This window comes from Lutra lutra, chromosome 18 (genome assembly GCF_902655055.1).
Source record: "Lutra lutra chromosome 18, mLutLut1.2, whole genome shotgun sequence".
Lineage (NCBI taxonomy): Eukaryota > Metazoa > Chordata > Mammalia > Carnivora > Mustelidae > Lutra > Lutra lutra.
Window position 1 is genome coordinate 33,994,082 of NC_062295.1, and position 17,681 is coordinate 34,011,762.

The 17,681-nt window shown below is 43.0% G+C and overlaps 1 protein-coding gene across 11 annotated transcripts; it reads right to left on the reverse strand.

Annotated features, from left to right (window-relative positions):
- Positions 1 to 661: 661 nt before the first annotated feature.
- Positions 662 to 17,138, reverse strand: ZNF655 (zinc finger protein 655). 11 transcript variants are annotated; one of them, XM_047714613.1, is made up of 6 exons: positions 16,994 to 17,138; positions 15,662 to 15,804; positions 14,403 to 14,488; positions 13,878 to 14,004; positions 4,853 to 4,957; positions 662 to 4,350 (listed from the first exon to the last, which is right to left on the reverse strand). In XM_047714613.1, the coding sequence occupies exons 2-6, from the start codon at positions 15,795 to 15,797 to the stop codon at positions 2,957 to 2,959; spliced, it is 1,848 nt and encodes a 615-aa protein (XP_047570569.1). In that variant the 5' UTR covers positions 15,798 to 15,804; positions 16,994 to 17,138; the 3' UTR covers positions 662 to 2,956. The 11 variants fall into 11 exon arrangements, with proteins under 11 accessions (XP_047570569.1, XP_047570573.1, XP_047570572.1 ...); XM_047714617.1 differs by having other exon boundaries at positions 15,662 to 15,799; positions 16,994 to 17,124; XM_047714616.1 differs by having other exon boundaries at positions 15,662 to 15,837; positions 16,994 to 17,122.
- Between the last annotated feature and the right edge of the window lie 543 nt (positions 17,139 to 17,681).

Sequence of the window (17,681 nt, forward strand, 5' to 3'; positions counted from 1 at the left end):
GGGTTCTGGGATGTGTCTAACACCAACATCATGACGATGGAAAGCCTGGAGTCAGGCCTGACTTGAGCCATTAACTTGCTGAGTGACCCTAACAGATTCTTCAACCTCTCTACACTTCAGTTCCTCTGTAAAATGGAGCTAGTTCCCTTGTGGAGTTGTAAGAATTAGGTCTGACTATGAATATACATACATACGCATGTAGGTAGATGGACTGATAGAAGATAAATCTGGTAGACCTCAACTATTAGATCTCTTCCTTCCTCAATCTTCAAGATTAAAAGACTAATAACACAAACTCATATTATATTGGACTGATTAAATATCACAAATTTAAAGAGGCAAGTTAATTGTCCTCCAGAATTATTTTGGCTTCTCATTTTTTTAAATGTTTTACTTATTTAACACACACACACACACACTCTGCCTAGTTCTACTGAAACCTCAAACTATTTATGTGCCAACAAAATCCTAACTGAACAATTCTTAAAATCCTCAACATTCCAATGGACTTTGTTCCCCAAGTCTGTGGAAGAGCAAGCTTTGTATCAGTATGAAAGAGAGTGATCTAAGTTTCTGGAAGGAAGTGAGTCACAGCCAAGAAGGTGATTCCAAGATTTCCAAATGCTTCTGGTTGAGGCCTTGAGATATTTTTTGAAACAGATTCTGAGTATCAAACACACCTTTATTCAAGTGGAAGTACAAAAGCACATTCCTAAACCAAATGCATACATGTGATTTTTACATATTCTGTTATTTAGGGATTAATCTGTTTCATAATCACCAGAAGTGACCATTGGTCTCTGTACATAAGGGCATACACATTCATAAACAAGGGGAAAAAACATGCATTTTTCATTTGCTTTTACATTTAAATCAATTCATTTAGATCTCTACTTTGCCCTGATAAGATTCTATGCTTGCTGACGGCTAAGAGGCAAAATATGGTGGTAGAACTATCTTAGAGCTTAGCCATAAGAGGATTATAGAATAAGCAATAAATTGTTATATATTTGTTGAGGATCCCTAGTAAATATTATAACATCTCAACTACGAAGGCCTCACTTGCTGGAATGACAGTAAGACTTTTAAGTGACATTTTATTCACAAAATGTTATGAAACTTGAGATGGAAAAATATAATAAAATGCTCTAACATCATCTAAACAATCATGAATTCTTGGCGAGCTGTTGACAGAGACCCTGAACTCTGGACATCCTGACATCTGTGATCACTTTTATCAATCAAAAAACCAAGTTCTTGGCCTGTAGACTCATAAAATACAGAAAATGTGATGATGAATAAACAATTATACACAAAGCCCCCACACTTCAAATACTGTCCTGGACTGATGGGAGAGGAGGGCAAAAATCCAAACAGATGAAGAAGCAATCGTAGTAGTTAAAATTGTATCAGGAATACCTGCCACTCTTGAAATTCTCTCTCCAGAGAGATTACAGAAGAACAGCAGTATCTTTTTTGAAAAGCTGCATTCCCTTATGAAGTTCTCTGACTTTTCTGTATATGTTCTTTTATTTTGCCCCTATCAAAAGCAGACCTGAGCATTTTGCTGGCCTTCAACACAAGTATATAAAATAATTCTAAACCTTGACATGCAGAATAGGTGCTGAATGAATGTAGCTAGACCACCAGGAGTCTTGTTGGTTCCCTGATGTCCTTATCTCTTTTAGAGGGCTGTGGATGCAGACAAGGCAGCTAAGAACTTGGGTGTCATTTGAAAATGTGTAGCTGCCTGCCACAAACAGAGCAGAGATGGAATCCTTCAAACGCATGGATGGACAGGATGTGGAATTCCAATTCTTTTTAAAGGTAGATGCTTTACTTTAGGAAAAAAGACACCAGAACACGAATATCAAGTAGGGACGGCATACCTGCTGGTGAGACGCTTAAAACTAGAAAACCATCATTTGACGGTACTAAGAAAATGGAGAAATTAACAGGAATCCAAGTGTTGTGCCTGGAAAGGAACAGGAGAGTAGGATGCTCAGGAAACAGCAGACCTAAGAGTCTGTTTTGGAGAGAACTTGGTTCTGAGAACAGCAGAAACAGCTAAATGAGCTACTTTCCATAAGTTAATTATGTCTTTACATTGGTATATTAACAATATCTTAGAGAAGCTGTAACGGGAACCAAATTGCAGCAAAAAAAAAAATGTTCATAGGCCGTATTTTAAAAAATAGTTTAAATGAGTTCCATATATTTTATATACCTACTTACACCACCTATTAAATAAAAGAATGCCATGAGGAATCAGCATTGCATTCACCAAGTCACTCTTCAGACTATCTTCTTCTGCAATGAGAAAGATCAGGGCTATATATTAACAACTTTATATAAAATTTTCTCTCCAATATTTTGATGTTGAGTAAAGCCTGAAATGTAGAAGTACATTTTTTCCATTTGCATTATTAGCAGATTGTGATCTGGTGTGGAGATTCTAATGTTGAAAAAGACTTGAACTCCTACTGGAAGATCTGTCACCTTTGCTACACTTGAATGGCTTCTCCTGGGCATGGATTCTTTAGCGTTGAGTAAGGGGTAGAATATGACTGAATCCTCCCATGTGCATACATATTTATTACATTCATAGGCTTTCTGCATGGAATGAATTTGATGCTGAGCAAGGTAGTTACTTTGAAGGCTATTTCACATTTATTATGGTGATGGAATTTTATTCCAGTTAAGAATTCTCCAATGGTGACTAAGGTATGAAAATGGCATGAAGCATTTACCACATTCAATATATTCGTAGATTTTCTCATTGGTATGGGTTTGCAGATGTCGATGAAGTTTAACACTGGCAAATAGTCTTCCTACATTCGTCACATTCAGAGGGTTTCTCTCTGGTGTCGATTCTCTGATGCTGAATAAAGGTTGAGCTGTGACTGAAGGCTTCACCACCTTCAGTACATATATGCTTTCTCCCTGGTATAACCTCTCAGATGTTGAAGGAGGCCTGAATTTGACTAAAGGTCTCTCCACGTTCATCACATTCATAAGGTTTCTCTTTGGTATGAATTCTTTGATGTTGAACAAGGTGTGCTCTCTGACCAAGGTTATTTTCCCATACATCACAATCAAAGGCTTTTTCTCTGGTGAGGACTTCCTGCTGAAGAACAAGATCTGAGCTGTGATTGAAACTTTCCTCATATTCATTACACTCATAGGATTTCTCTCGCCCGTGGATTTTGTGATGCTGAATAAGGCATGAAGTTTGACCGAAAGCTTTTCCACATTCGTTACATTCATGTGGTTTCTCTCCTGTGTGAATTCTTTGATGCTGAATAAGATGGGAATTCAGTCTGAAGTCTTTGCCACATTCATTACACGTATAGGGCTTTTCTCTGAGATGAATTCCTTGATGTTTAACAAAGGTCAACCCACAATCACTGTATTCATAGGCTTTCTCTTCACAGTGGACTTTCTGATGTTCGGCAAGGTATGAGGTATGGTGGAAGTCACTGCCACATACAGTACACTTACAGGGCATCTCTCTGTGAACCTTCTGATGCTGAGTAAGATGTACACTACGACTGAAAACTCTTTCACAATTACTACATTTATAAGACTTTGCTCTAGTATGAATCCTCTTATGTGGAGTTATGTCAGAGCTCTGACTACAGGACTTATCAGATGCTTCACAGGATTTATCAGATGCTTCACATTTATAGGGTTTTTCTCTAGTGTGTATTCTTTTATGTCGACTAAGACTTGAACTCTGACTGAAAGATTTTTCACATTCTTTACACTTGTAGGGTTTCTCTCTAGTATGAATTCTCTGATGTCTAGAAAGGGCAGAGCTCTGATGGAAGACCTTCTCACATGCATCACATTTATAGGATTTCTCAGTGGCAGGAATGCTGTCACATTTACTAAGGTGGGAGAGATCCATTAAGCTTTCCTTATATTCACTACTCTGAACATCCTGTATGAGATTTATTTGTTCTTGTTTCCCAGCAGCTGAATTCTGGTTCACCCCCATGTCATACTTATCAGTATCATCAATATTCTGAATTCTAAGAACTCTCTGATCTGTATCAAGGGTAGAGTCCAAACTGAAGCTTTTCTCAGGTTCATTACATTCACTGTTGTCACTGGTGAAGGCTTTCTTGCTGATTGTTATTTGCCTAAACTCTCTCTCCAGGAAGAGAAATTTCCTTAGGATTTCCTGAAGCCTTTCTAATCTGTCCTCAGGCTTAGACACTTCTCTAGTCCCAGGAACTTGGGCAATATCCTTTTTGAGTCTTCCTACTCTCACTTTGTACGAATGTACTTCTTCCAAAATTTCCTGCTTAGGAATCAACAGCTTGTTCTCTTCTCTGGTCTCTCCATCTGATTCAATATATAAATAGAAAATGCAAATGTAATCTGTACCCTGTGCTTGCGGGGGGGGGGGGGGGGCCTCAGAGAGGAGAGAAAACTAAATAATCTAGAATTTACTAAAATGAGAGTTTATTTACTCTGAAGCAGAGGCACAAAATCTGAACAGCAGATATAAGGGCATGAACAGGAGCAATGAGGTTAACATACAAACGGTTCAGGGTGTGGTAAAACAGAGGACGTTTTTGGCACAGAAGGTAACCAATTAAGATGGTTCAAAGCAGGTAACAGGGAAGTAAATCAAAAGATTTATAGGGACCCAGTACAACTCGTGGGTGAAAAGGGATAAAATAAATGCAAAGAATTCATCAAAATGAAGGGAAAACAAAGGAGCTTGCCATCTGGTGTAGAGACCGAGCTCTTCATTCTGACTGCCAAAGCAGCTACAGTTTGGCTCAACAATTTGAATCTTACTTCCCTACTAATTCCATCTGATTGATTCTACCTTACTCACCTGAGCAGTCATCTCTTAAGACTTCTCTATTCTTAGTTTCCAGATCAAAGACCTGTAGATCTTGTTCCCGCAGGGAGATCCCATCAGGCTTGGAAATTGGAAATCCTGCTCACAGAGAAGGAAATGGGATGTGGCAATTTATCCCCCAGACACTACACAAAGCCACTTTTTCTCTTAACTAATGGTTAATGGAGAAAGAAAGTAAATTCTTAGAAGACATTAGGGAAGTCCTGGAGAGTGAGAAGGGCAAAGATCCTCTACAAGGAGCTCCTACTTGTGCTCCAGAAAGAGGTGTGTTATGGGGCAAGTTGATGACTTTGGGAGAAGTATTCATTTAAACATTACTCAGACAAGGGAATTGGTGCATGAGTGTGTACCTGTCTTCACAGAAGTGATCTTCAGCTATTGCCTATAGATCAATCTTTGGATTAGACCCAGTCAAAAGGGAGGTCATCAAAATATACCTTTGCTGAACCGGAGAAAGACAAATACTAAAACACCCATTGTGGGGTGAGCTAAACTGCAGCAACACAATCACTGAAGACTGAATAAATATTCCAAGAACCAATCTTAAGAAACGTCACGAATCTCAATTTGCTTCAATGCACATGAGGAAACAAAAAACAACAAAACACATTCTTACCCATCAGGAGCATACACTCTTCTTTATTCAACAAACATCTATGAGGCACCTCCCATATGGAAAGTATATAGACACAGATATAAACAACTAAGTATAATACGATATAGAGAGGCAAATACAATAAAAGTGCACCTTAACATAAAAATTGCCTTTCTTGGGGCGCCTGGGTGGCTCAGTGGGTTAAAGCCTCTGCCTTCAGCTCAGGTCATGATCCCAGGGTTCTGGGATCGAGCCCCACATCAGGCTCTCTGCTCAGCGGGGAGCCTGCTTTCTCCTCTCTGCCTACCTCTCTGACTACTTGTGATCTCTAATAAATAAAATCTTGAAAAAAAAAATTGCCTTTCTTGGCTCACGTAATGGGACTGCCAGGATCTTATCTCTTTTTAAAGCAAAACCAAAAAGCGGTCTGATCCTGAGGGAGACAGAACTATCAAGAGTATCAAAGGGACAGTTTTTATACATCTTCAGCCCAGAAGTCTTCTAGAAGCACACATACAAGGTCTAGCTCAAGCCCATCAACTTCAAAAGCCTTTCTTTCCACTTACTGAATAGCTACACAATTTATTAGTTGTTCCTCTTATCCTGACATGTCACTATACGGTGGAGATTATAGATTTTTTATTTAATTGGTTTCAGGAATTATCATCCCTACTTTATTTGTAAACTTTTACTAGCTGGAACCACACATCTAGTATCTTCTTTTGATTTATTTATTTAAGAGTGAGTTACTGAAAAAAAAATTAAAAACAATTAAAAAAGGAGTTACTTATTGAGTGCCAATTGTGTGTCCTGGTGTCAACATATCACAGATAACTGGTTTCTAAAAGGGCACTGGGCCTGGAAAATATGACAAACCAACAGCTGTCCTCTTGGGATTCCATATGAGAGCCTACGAACAGGCAGATACAGAACACACATAAGAAAGGCATTTACTGTGTTTCTGAATTCCTGCTGGGCATTAATAGTCTATTCCCCCCTTTGGATGCTTATTTAGTTGAGGTCCTCCATGCCAAATGAAATAGTTGCTAAGTTTTAAAAAAAAGGTTAGCATGGCTTGAAACAGCAAATATTCTGCTTGAATTCTGATAACAGAATTTGTAACTTTTACCTCGGGTATTAGCTAACGTATTTTTTTTTTTAAAGATTTTATTTATTTATTTGACAGACAGAGATCATAAGTAGGCAGAGAGAGAGGGGGAAGCAGGCTCCCTGCTGAGCAGAGAACCCAATGTGGGGCTCGATCCCAGGACCCTGAGATCATGACCTGAGCCGAAGGCAGAGGCTTTAACCCACTGAGCCACCCAGGTGCCCCAGCTAAAGTATTTCTAAGTATTTGATAACTGAAGCAAATTTTGCTTATTTATTCTGTATCTACACCTACATCACCTACAGACAACAAAAAAGACTGTCTCCATGTGGAAAGAAGCATCTGATTTTATTTTTTGAAAGATTTTATTTATTTATGAGAGAGATCACAAGTAGGCAGACAAGCAGAGAGAAAGAGGGAAGCAGGCTCCCTGCTGAGCAGAGAGCCCAATGCAGGGCTTGATCCCAGGACCCTGAGATCATGATCTGAGCCAAAGGCAGAGGCTTAACCCACTGAGCCACCCAGGCACCCCAGAAGCATTTGATTTTAGATCGTGCTTAAGTTAATGCAGTCAGGAATAAGAAAAAAAAACTTAGTAGGCAGTTAGAGATAAAAGACTATAGTTTTGGGACGCCTGGGTGGCTCAGTTGGTTAAGCCCGCCACCTTTGGCTCAGATCATGATCCTGGAGTCTTGGGATCAAGTCCCATATCAAGCTTCTTGCTTGGCGGGGAGACTGCTTCTCCCTCTCCCACTTGCCCTACTTGTGTTCCCTCTCCCACTGTGTCTCTGTCAAATAAATAAATAAAATCTAAAAAAAAAAAATCTATATCACCAGTATCATTAAAATAATTAAGCTAACACTTACAGCACATTTGGTAGATCCACAGTACCACACCAAGAACTTTATAAATTTTCACTAACTTAATAGTAATCCTAACTTCATGAAGTGGAAACCACCATTGTAACCATTTTACAAATAAGAAAACTAAGACTGACAATTTAAGTAACTTGCCCTGGAGCACCTGGGTGGCTCAATGGGTTAAGCCTCTGTCTTCGGTTCGGGTCATGATCTCAGGGTCCTGGGATGGAGTCCCGCATCGGGCTCTCGCTCAGTAGGAAACCTGCTTCCCCCTCTCCCTCCGCCTGCCTCTCTGCCTACTTGTGATCTCTCTCTCTCTCTAATAAATAAACAAATAAATAAATAAATAAAATCTAAAAAAAAAAAGAAAGTAACTCTCCCAAGATCACAACTAGCGAACCTAGGGCTCAACACCAGTCTTTTAGAACCTGGCTTTTACATAATCTGCTAATATAAAAAATAATGGTTGTGAATGAAATCTGTCCCTTCCTCCAACATACGTACAGAAAGACAACAGAAGATCAACATACTGACAATGGAGTAAAGAGTAAATAAATAAAAAGAAGACATAGTGGTGCCTGAGTGGCTCAGTTGGTTAAGCGTCTGCCTTTGGCTCAGATCATGATCCTGGAGTCCTGGGATCAAGTCCCACCTCAGACTCCCCGCTCTGCTGCTCCCTTTGTTCTCTGCCCCCACCACGCCCGGAGGACAGAGAAATAGTTATTAGAGTAATACACGGAGAGCCAGGACCCAACAGATTTGCAGTCATGGATGTTCTAATTAAAAGCAAACTAAAAGATCACATAGTGTCAAAGAAATGAAAGTCTCTTTAAAATAAAAATCCAAACTCCTTTACAAAAGTATGAGCAATATTCAATTTGAGGAAATACCACTATAAATAAATAATTTGGGGGTGCCTGGGTGGCTCAGTGGGTTAAGCCGCTGCCTTCAGCTCAGGTCATGATCTCAGGGTCCTGGGATCGAGTCCCGCGTCGGGCTCTCTGCTCAGCGGGGAGCCTGCTTCCCTCTCTCTCTCTCTGCCTGCCTCTCTGTCTACTTGTGATCTCTCTCTGTCAAATAAACAAATAAAATCTTTAAAAAAAAAAATAAGAAATAATTTGAATACACTCCTGAAATTCGTTTATATTAAAAAATCTAGGGGCGCCTGGGTGGCTCAGTGGGTTAAAGTCTCTGCCTTCAGCTCAGGTCATGATCCCAGCGTCCTGGGATCGAGCCCCGCATCAGGCTCTCTGCTCACCGGGGAGCCTGCTTCCCCCTCTCTCTCTGCCTGCCTCTCTGCCTACTTGTGATATCTGTCAAATAAATAAATAAAATCTTTAAAAAAAAAAAAAATCTAGTCTGGGGCACCTGGGTGGCTCAGTTGATTAAGCATCCGACTCTTGATCTCAGCTCAGGTCTTGATCCCAGGTTGTGAGTTCAAGCCCTGCTTTGGGCTCCATGCTGATCACGGAGCCTACTTAAAAATTAAAAAGAAATTTTTTTTTTTAATCTGATCTATAGCTCTTTTCACCTGCAGTCCTTTCTAAAAAAACATTTAAGGAACTATACCACAAGCCAGGTTCTTACACACATGTAATTTAATCTAATTTCATCCTGGGCATAAATTTAATCCTTGGCATAAACCCAGAAAGGCAGACATTATTTTTCATGTTTCAGAGTTGAAGAAAATGAATACCAGTTTAAATAATCTGCTCGATGTAAGATGAACCCAAGTCTGATTCCACAGTTTATATTCTTTCCAGTCTAACATTCTAAGGGTCACAGGAAGCATTAAGGCTGGTTTTCTTACCATCGCCCTGAATGCCCTTTTCCTAAATTTTAAAGTCAGAACTCTATGCCTTCAAAATACGCATTTGCAATTAATTCTTCCTATCTAAAATTATTTAATCTTAGGCACCTGGGTGGCTCAGTTGGTTAAGCAATTGCCTTCAGCTCAGGTCATGATCCTAGAGTCTGGATCCAGTCCCGCGTTGGGCTCCCTGCTCAGAAGGGAGCCTGTTCTTCTGACCCTCCCACCTCTCATGCTCTCTTTCATTCCCTCTCTCTCAAATAAGTAAAATCTTTAAAATAAATAAATAAATAAAAATTATTTGATCCTATATTAAAATCTTTTGATTTTTGAAATTTAAACCTTGACAGTGTTCCAATGAGATTTATTTTAACTCACTCTGGTCTTTAAAAAATGGCATTTACAGCAAACCATAAGTGACTCTTAATCTCACAAAACAAACTGAGGGTTGATGGGGGGAGGGGGGTTGGGAGGGGGTTGGGATTATGGACACTGGGGAGGGTATGTGCTATGGTGAGTGCTGTGAAGTGTGTAAACCTGGTGATTCACAGACCTGTACCCCTGGGGATAAAAATATATTATATGTTTATAAAAAATAAAATTAATTTAAAAAAAATGGCATTTACAATTCACCTCATTTTTTGGTTTGTTGCCTATACCAGTTATGCTAAGATTTTGGTCACCTAGAAGCTTTATGCCCTTCTTCTTGGTCCTTAGTACACAAAATCTTTCCTTAGTAATATTGTTCTTAGGTAGGGCGCCTGGGTGGCTCAGTGGGTTGGGCCGCTGCCTTCGGCTCAGGTCATGATCTCGGAGTCCTGGGATCGAGTCCCGCGTCGGGCTCTCTGCTCAGCAGGGAGCCTGCTTCCTCCTGTCTCTCTGCCTGCCTCTCTGCCTGCTTGTGATCTCTCTCTGTCAAATAAATAAATAAATAAATCTTTTTAAAAAATATATATATTGTTCTTAGGTAGATACCTATTGTTTTTAAATTTATTTGAGAGCGAGCAAGAGAAGCAACTCCCCGCTGAGAAGGGGGCCAGAAGCGGAGCAGATCCCATGACCTTAGCCAAAGGCAGCTGTTTAACCAACTGAGCCACCCAGGCACCCCTAGATACCTATTTTAATGGAACGTATCCCTACACAATTTTATTTCTTCTCCAATGCATGTTTTGTTTTTTAAAGATTTTTATTTATTTGACAGAGACAGTGAGAGCAGGAACACAAGGAGGAGGAGTGGGAAAGGGAGAAGAGACTCCTTGCTGAGCAAGGAGCCCAATGTGGGGCTTAATCCCAGTACCCTGGGACCATGACCTGAGCTAAAGGCAGACATCTAACAACTGAGCCACCCAGGCGCCCCTCGAATGCATGTTCTTTCTGCTCCCAAACTGTACAACCTAATGCCCATCTGTCCAATTTTTCTAATTGGATGGATTTTTCTAATTGTAATCAGAGTAGAAAGCCACAAGACTACTTTTAAAAAACACATGTGAGGCCCCTGGGTGGCAGAGTCAACTGAGCATCCACTCAGTTTCCACTCAGGTTGTGATCTCAGGACAGTGACCTCAGGGTGGTGAGACCAAGCCCTATGTCAGTCTCTGCACTCAGCACGGAATCTGTTTGGGACGTTCTCTCCCTCTGACCCTCCCCACTGCACTCTCTCTCTCTCTCTCTCTCTAAAGACACAGATGGATAAATCTTTAAAAAAAAAAGAACACTGTATGTGGTTGGGCTAATTGTCCTAAGGGGCGTAACAATGAAAAAGAGCATGAGCTTCAGATTCAGATCTGAGTCCTACGCCTAGTTCTGGCCCTGAGTGGATCACTTAACTTTTGAGCCTGAGTTTCCTCAGGTATAAAATAGAATAACATCTGCTCACAGGGTTATGGCAAGGATTAAAGGAGATCTGTATCATACCTTGTAACACACTGGCTCTTCAATAAATAGTAAATAGACATGGCAGTAAAAGACATTCTATACAAAATCATTTTTGTTTTCATGACAGCAACTTCCAAAAGCAAAGAGTATGTGCCAAGCATTTCCTGATTTATTAACTTACTTAACAACCAGAATTCTGATAGGCATGTTTCTAATGATGTCATTGAATAAGGCACACGCCACACTGACCCTGTGTGAAATGCAAACCAGACCACTTTCCTAAGTCACAGAAAACTTCCTTTTGGGTATGACCCTCAAGCCAGTAATTCACTCGCTGTCAACAGAACACACTTCTTTTCAGATTTAGTAATGAAAAATATGACTTTTTACTTTTTTATTCTTTTACTCAGCTGTTCATACTCTGTATATTTACCACTATATAGTAGAAGCACTTACCCAAAGGAACAAAGTTCTGATGTCTGTGACAACTGAGCTACTGCCGTGGGAAAAAGATGTGACAGTGAGGCTGCTAAGTCAGGAACTGAATTACAATGCCCGTATTTTACAACACCAAACATTAAGCTAATTACGTGTATAAACTTACATTTCAGGTGGAGTTTGCGGACCCTAAAAATATAAGAATGATTTCCTAAGAACTGTAAAAAATAATTACTAAAAAGATGCTGCTGACTTGGTCACAAAAGCAAGGTGAACGGCGGGGGGGGGGGGGGGGGGGGGGGGTCTTGTATGCATTTGTAGCCAGTATGTGTGCATGTGCATGCGTGTCCTGTACTTGTGCAGAGATGACACAGGAAATGGGATAAAATTCAGTCTAATAGCATGCTGTGCTACTAGGCTGATTAAAGTGCTAAGAAGTTTGTTTACTCCAAAAAGTAGACAGGTTAACTGTTGGAAATTATGTAATTATTAGATAAAATTAACAGTAGTTTACAATTACATCACTTTACAGTTTACAAAGTTGTTAAATATACATTCAATTTGAGACCCTGAAATAAAAAAATTAAACTCTTTCGCCCTCCCATTTCCCATCCATCAAGGACAGAGCTAAGGAACACTTGATCAGGAAAGGTCATTTAAATTCATCCATCTGTATAGCACCACAAAGAATAAAGGGGACAAAGTCAGGGCCTTGGGACGGGGAGATAGGGACTTAAAGGAGAAGACTAGAGTGTTCAACATGAGGAAAGCCCAGGGGTCACAGGAAAGTCAGACCAGAGAAGGGGCAGGTCATATTCACTACAGAAAAGAGGGGTGCACAGCGTATGTTCCACATTCTAAAATAACATGAAAAGATTATAACTGAAGAGCTGGAGTTGAACTTTGTGGTTTCTCAGAACACAAGTAGATGACCACCAACCATGGCTTTTGAATGAACTCAGAACACAGGTTCAAAATTCATCTGGTTGCAACGGAGGGCCTCCTTGGCCCTTCCGAAATTTAACAAAGGTCATCTGAGGAGCTGCAATTTTACATGCTGGTGGCATCCTGAGAGCATCAATCAAGTGTGATATCTTACAATCGTGGAAAAGGAGTTTCCGAGCGGGGACGAGCAATATCGATGGGAAGCCGATACTTGGGCCATCTCTTGGAGATTCCTGCTGAAAGGACTGCAAGTGTTTCTCCAGAGAAAGCACTTGCCTGGGTATGACTCAGGGCCGGGCAGGAATTCACACTATGAATCCGGGTGGTAGGAAGGCGGAGAAGTATGCCTATAAAGATCAAAGAGCCAGGAATGGGAAACACACTAAAAACCTTCCCAGTGGGCAGGCTGCCTCCCCAAAGGTAAAAAGACTGCTTTAACCCTGCGCATAATCAAGGAGACAAAGGAACACCCTGGATGCCACCAGCATAGGCAAAGCCAAAAAAAAAAAAAAAAAAAAAAAAGAGAGAGAGAGAGAGAGAGAGAGAGAAAGAAAAGAAAAAATGTGATTAAATACATACATATATTTAGGGGGGAAAAAAAAAAAGGCAGAAGCAGAGACCGGCAAAAAAAAAAAGAGGAAAAGGGGCAATGCTCACATCAAGGGGGCTGCCAACAGCCCTGCTGATGCCCCTCTAGAGCACTACTGGGGGCCCAATCCCGGCAGCCCACTGTACCACCCAAATGACAAAGGAGAGACTCAGTTTAAAGCTGAAACTTCTGCTGCTCTGGGTAAGGTTACTTAGGACTACCATCTGGATGACTCACTGAAAATAGACTCGCAGTGAGTCATGTCTTTAAATGAAGTCTCTCAAACTCTGCCTCTTGGAGATGAGTTTAGGAATGTTAAGAGGTGAGGGATCATTCAGCAAGGATTTTAGCCTATTTAAAAAAGGATTTCTTCTTCCAAGGAAAATGGAAAACTTTCAGATACAGGGGCACTGAATTACCAGGAAGGAACGTGTCTACTTGTGGATTGGGAGACCCTAAGGTCCCTCTCATAAAAAGGGAAAAGATAGAGAAGGTAAGAACTTAGGCAAAGCACAAGCAAGTTTCCCTTTTCTAACAGGAAACGGATGCCCCATAAAAGCAGGAATCATTAATTAAAGATAAGGAGTACAAGGTCTCCTCTTGAAACCCGCCCCCCCAAGAAAACCCACTCCCAGAGATGACCTTGAAGATGGAGGATTCAGAGGTTCTAACACCTGGAATCTGAGCCACACTCTACTTTCTCAGAGACCTCGAACCTCCTCAGAAACAAGGAAGTAAAGAAATCCTAGTAGGTAAACTGAAAAATAAAGTCCTTACCCAGTGAGACCACGTTCCCATAATTCTCTAACATCACTTCTCTGTAGAGATCCCTCTGAACAGGGTCCAGGCATCCCCATTCCTCTCGAGTAAGGTGCACAGCCACATCCTCGAATGTCACAAACTCCTGAAATAACACAGCCTGGCTGCTCTGGGAATGAGGCCACTATAGCATATTGGCCAGAAAATGAAGGAGATGACACAGAGAGAGTGACCAGTGTACAGCAAAGTTGGGGAAGAGGGAAAACAGACTAGAAACTAGGGAATAAGTTCCATAACCTTTAATATCTAATAAACGCCCATCACAGCACCAGACATAGAGAAGGAATAGTGTTTACTGGTGGAGGTGGGGACATGGGGAGGTGGTTTCTGTGAAGTCCAGGTCTCTGAAGAGGGTCAATTCCGAAACTGGGGTCTGCTATTGAAAAAAATTCAGGGCAGGGTTTACGGATGGGATGAGGGAAGGGCCACACTCAATCAGTAGCAACAGTCCCTGAGGAAAAAGCAGAGGGTTCCTCAGCTCACCTGGTACCTGGCTGTCAGGAGCGTAGCTGCCTGGTCTCCTGGGCTTCCCTCATGGGGAAGAGCAGGCACCTGGGGAACAGGTGGAGCTGAGGGAGGAGAGAGGAGCCAAGAGTGAGAGCAACCCTTCCCCAGGGCTCCCTGACAAAAGAGGGAGTCAGCGGGGCCCTTCTTCACATCAACATTCTAGTAAAACCAGTGCACGTTTCTCAGGTACCGAGTGCATCTACTCTGCTCCTTCTCAACATCAGCATGACCTCCTTACCCATGTTTAGGCCTGTGATTCAGGATTTTCTTATAAAATCTCGTATTTCACCATATTCTCATGACAGGACATTCCTCTAACAAGAGGGTAAGTACTGTACCTGTTTTGCAGATGGGCAAAGCAAAGCACAAAGACCTGCAGTGACTTGTCCAGAGAAATGACTACTTAGTTGATTTACTGTTACGTAAATTTTAGTAAGCCTTCATGTGAATGGAAACTGTCTCTGTAACCACTGAGTAAGGCTCCCAAGAATAAGGAATGGTCATCTGTTTCCTCACAACCTTTTCCACACTCCCACAATGCCCCACAGCACTCTACACACCACAGCACTCAACTGGTGTTGCTGACACTTAAGTTATTTCAGGCAATGCAATCGGTCACAGCAATTTAAAACAATGTTCTTACAAAACACGAGAAGTACAAAACACATCAACCTATTTATATGATACATAAAGATGTTACTGTTGAGTCAATATGTGAAATGTGTATACTCGTACAGGCGTTACGCTCGACCCAAGAATTAAATGGTTGCTTTTTGGGCCAAAATTAGATTAGTCACAAACACTGCAGCTGCAACATAATGGCAGGTGGCAAAGCTGGCAAAGTCATCAAGGAGGGAAGAGACTAAGTGAAGGGAACAGGGGGAGAGAAGGGCCCTAACTCTAAGAGGAAGTAAAAGCGAGGCAAGGATTGTGAGATACAGCAAAAGCAGCATATCTTAAAATTTTTTCTGGATGTGAAACCAGGATGAAGTGAAGGTTGTATGAATGAAAAAAAAGCCAAAGCAGAGTGAATGACCACCACTCTGCCTATTAAAGAAAGACCGGCTGTCCTTAAAAGAGCCCAAGATCAGGACTGAACTGAGTCACATTGGTCCCTCCCTTCCAGACCTCTCCTAGGGGCCATCTTCTTAGAGAAGTTCCCGGCCTCTCTCGTACCAGACCCAGAAGCCCCACTGTATCCCCATTCTCTTGGATTTCAGTGCTCTCAGCCTTACCCCCGTTGAGCTCCTGTTCCATGTCGGTGTCCTGTGCAAACGGAGGCTCTGGGGACAGACCCTCAGACAGGCTCTCCGAAGACTGAAACTGGACTACTGATGATCCAACTGCTTCCTGGGCGGATATTTCCTCCATCCCTGTTCTGAAGGACAAGGACCATCACTGCCGGGTCAGACTGTGAGAATTTACTGTAATAAGCTAAGTCAGCCCATCCTTTTACATCCTCAGGACTTAGCCAAGTATCTCACACGCTGCAGATACTCAACAGAAACAGTTAATAATGACTAACCACCTAAATAAAACAGAAAGAAAAAATGGAAATTATTCAGTTTCAAATATTTAAGAGCTAAATCACATGGTCCAATTGGACAGCTTTAAATTCCACTTATTCAGCATTTGTGGTACTTCAGGGGGAAAAAAAATCAAGAAAGCCCAACTTTTAAGGCTTCTGCCTTCGGCTCAGGTCATGATCCCGGGGTCCTGGGATAGAGCCCCACACTGGGCTCTCTGCTCGGCAGGGAGCCTGCTTCCCCCTCTCTCTGTCTGCCTCTCTGCCTACTTGTGATCTCTGTCCGCCAAATGAATAAATAAAATCTTAAAAAAAAAAAAAAAAGCTCAACTTAATAAACATTTCTGAAGAAAGTTTAAGATATCTGAAATGTACAAACTTCTTTCAAGGGTCAAGTCTGTACCCTGAAAAACATACTAGTTATGATTACTTTTTTTTTTTTAAAGCAGGCCCCCGAGGCATTACTTGGCAAACACTCTGCCTGCCCACTGTGATTTACTGAATGGGCTTGCCTAATGACAAAATTCCCACTTCGGTGGGGGAGGGGGGTGGTCATACAGTTCAGCAACGCAGACGAGTTGGGCAGGCCGCTTCCCACGGCCCTGACAGTGATCCAGGGAAGAGCTGCGTCTCAAACAGTTTGGCTCGTGTCCTTCAAATCCAAGGACGCCACAGGGCTCCGTCCAGCTTCCACAACCCTCAGAAACGGCCCTGGCGCCCAGCCCTCGGAAGGCCTCGCCCGGCGCTGCCCTCCTCCCACTTCCCTGTTAGGTGAAGACGCGCTCCCCGAAGGGCGGGGCGGGGCCCAGACACCCAGCTCGCACCACAGCAGGGTCACCGAGCCCCGGCGGCGAGGCCCTAGTCCGCGGGGCGTCAGGGTGAAACCTGACTGAAGAAAAACAGGCCCTCGCACCCCAGCCCTGCAGCGCTCCAGGGGACGGCAACCGCCGTCGGCCGGAACGGAGCTCCTCCTCCTCCTTCCCAGGAGCCTAAACCAACCGCGACGCCTACCGCTTCCCCAGAACGGCTGCCGGGCACTCACCCGTGCTGAGGGACAGGCCAGGCGGCCGTCCCGTCGCGGACACCCTCGCTCTAGGAGCAGCCCCAGGGTTTCCGGGGTCGCTCTAGACCGGTTGGAGCCCGGCGCTTCTCAGTGGCACTTCCGGAGGCGGAGTCCGACGACCGTGGGCGGAAGGCAGGCCCCGGATGAGGGCCCCGGATGAGGGCCCCGGATGAGGGCCCCGGATGAGGGCCCCGGATGAGGGCCCCGGATGAGGGCCCCGGATGAGGGCCCCGGATGAGGGCCCCGGATGAGGGCCCCGGATGAGGGCCCCGGATGAGGGCCCCGGATGAGGGGTGAGTATGGAGGAGGGTTTCTTGCGTGGTTTTTCGTGTGCTTTTCCCGGTATGACTTCCCTCGGTGCTAATCCCGCTGCCAGCTTTTGTAGCCAGTCTACTAGTAGTGACCGCGACAGCCCCGAATTTGGGAAAGCGACCCCGCTGGCCCTTCCCTGATTCCAGCCAACGGTGGAGCCCCCGTGGGGTGGTGGCCGCCCAGGTGGTGCGTGTCTCGGGGGTGAGGAGGAGTGGCGGACCTCGTGGTCTTACTTCCTTAAGTCAGCGGGTGGGGAAACAGGTTAGGGGTACAAAACACACTGATTATTGTTTTTAAGATTTTATGTTATGGGGGCACCTGGGTGGCTCAGTGGGTTAAAGCCTCTGCCTTCGGC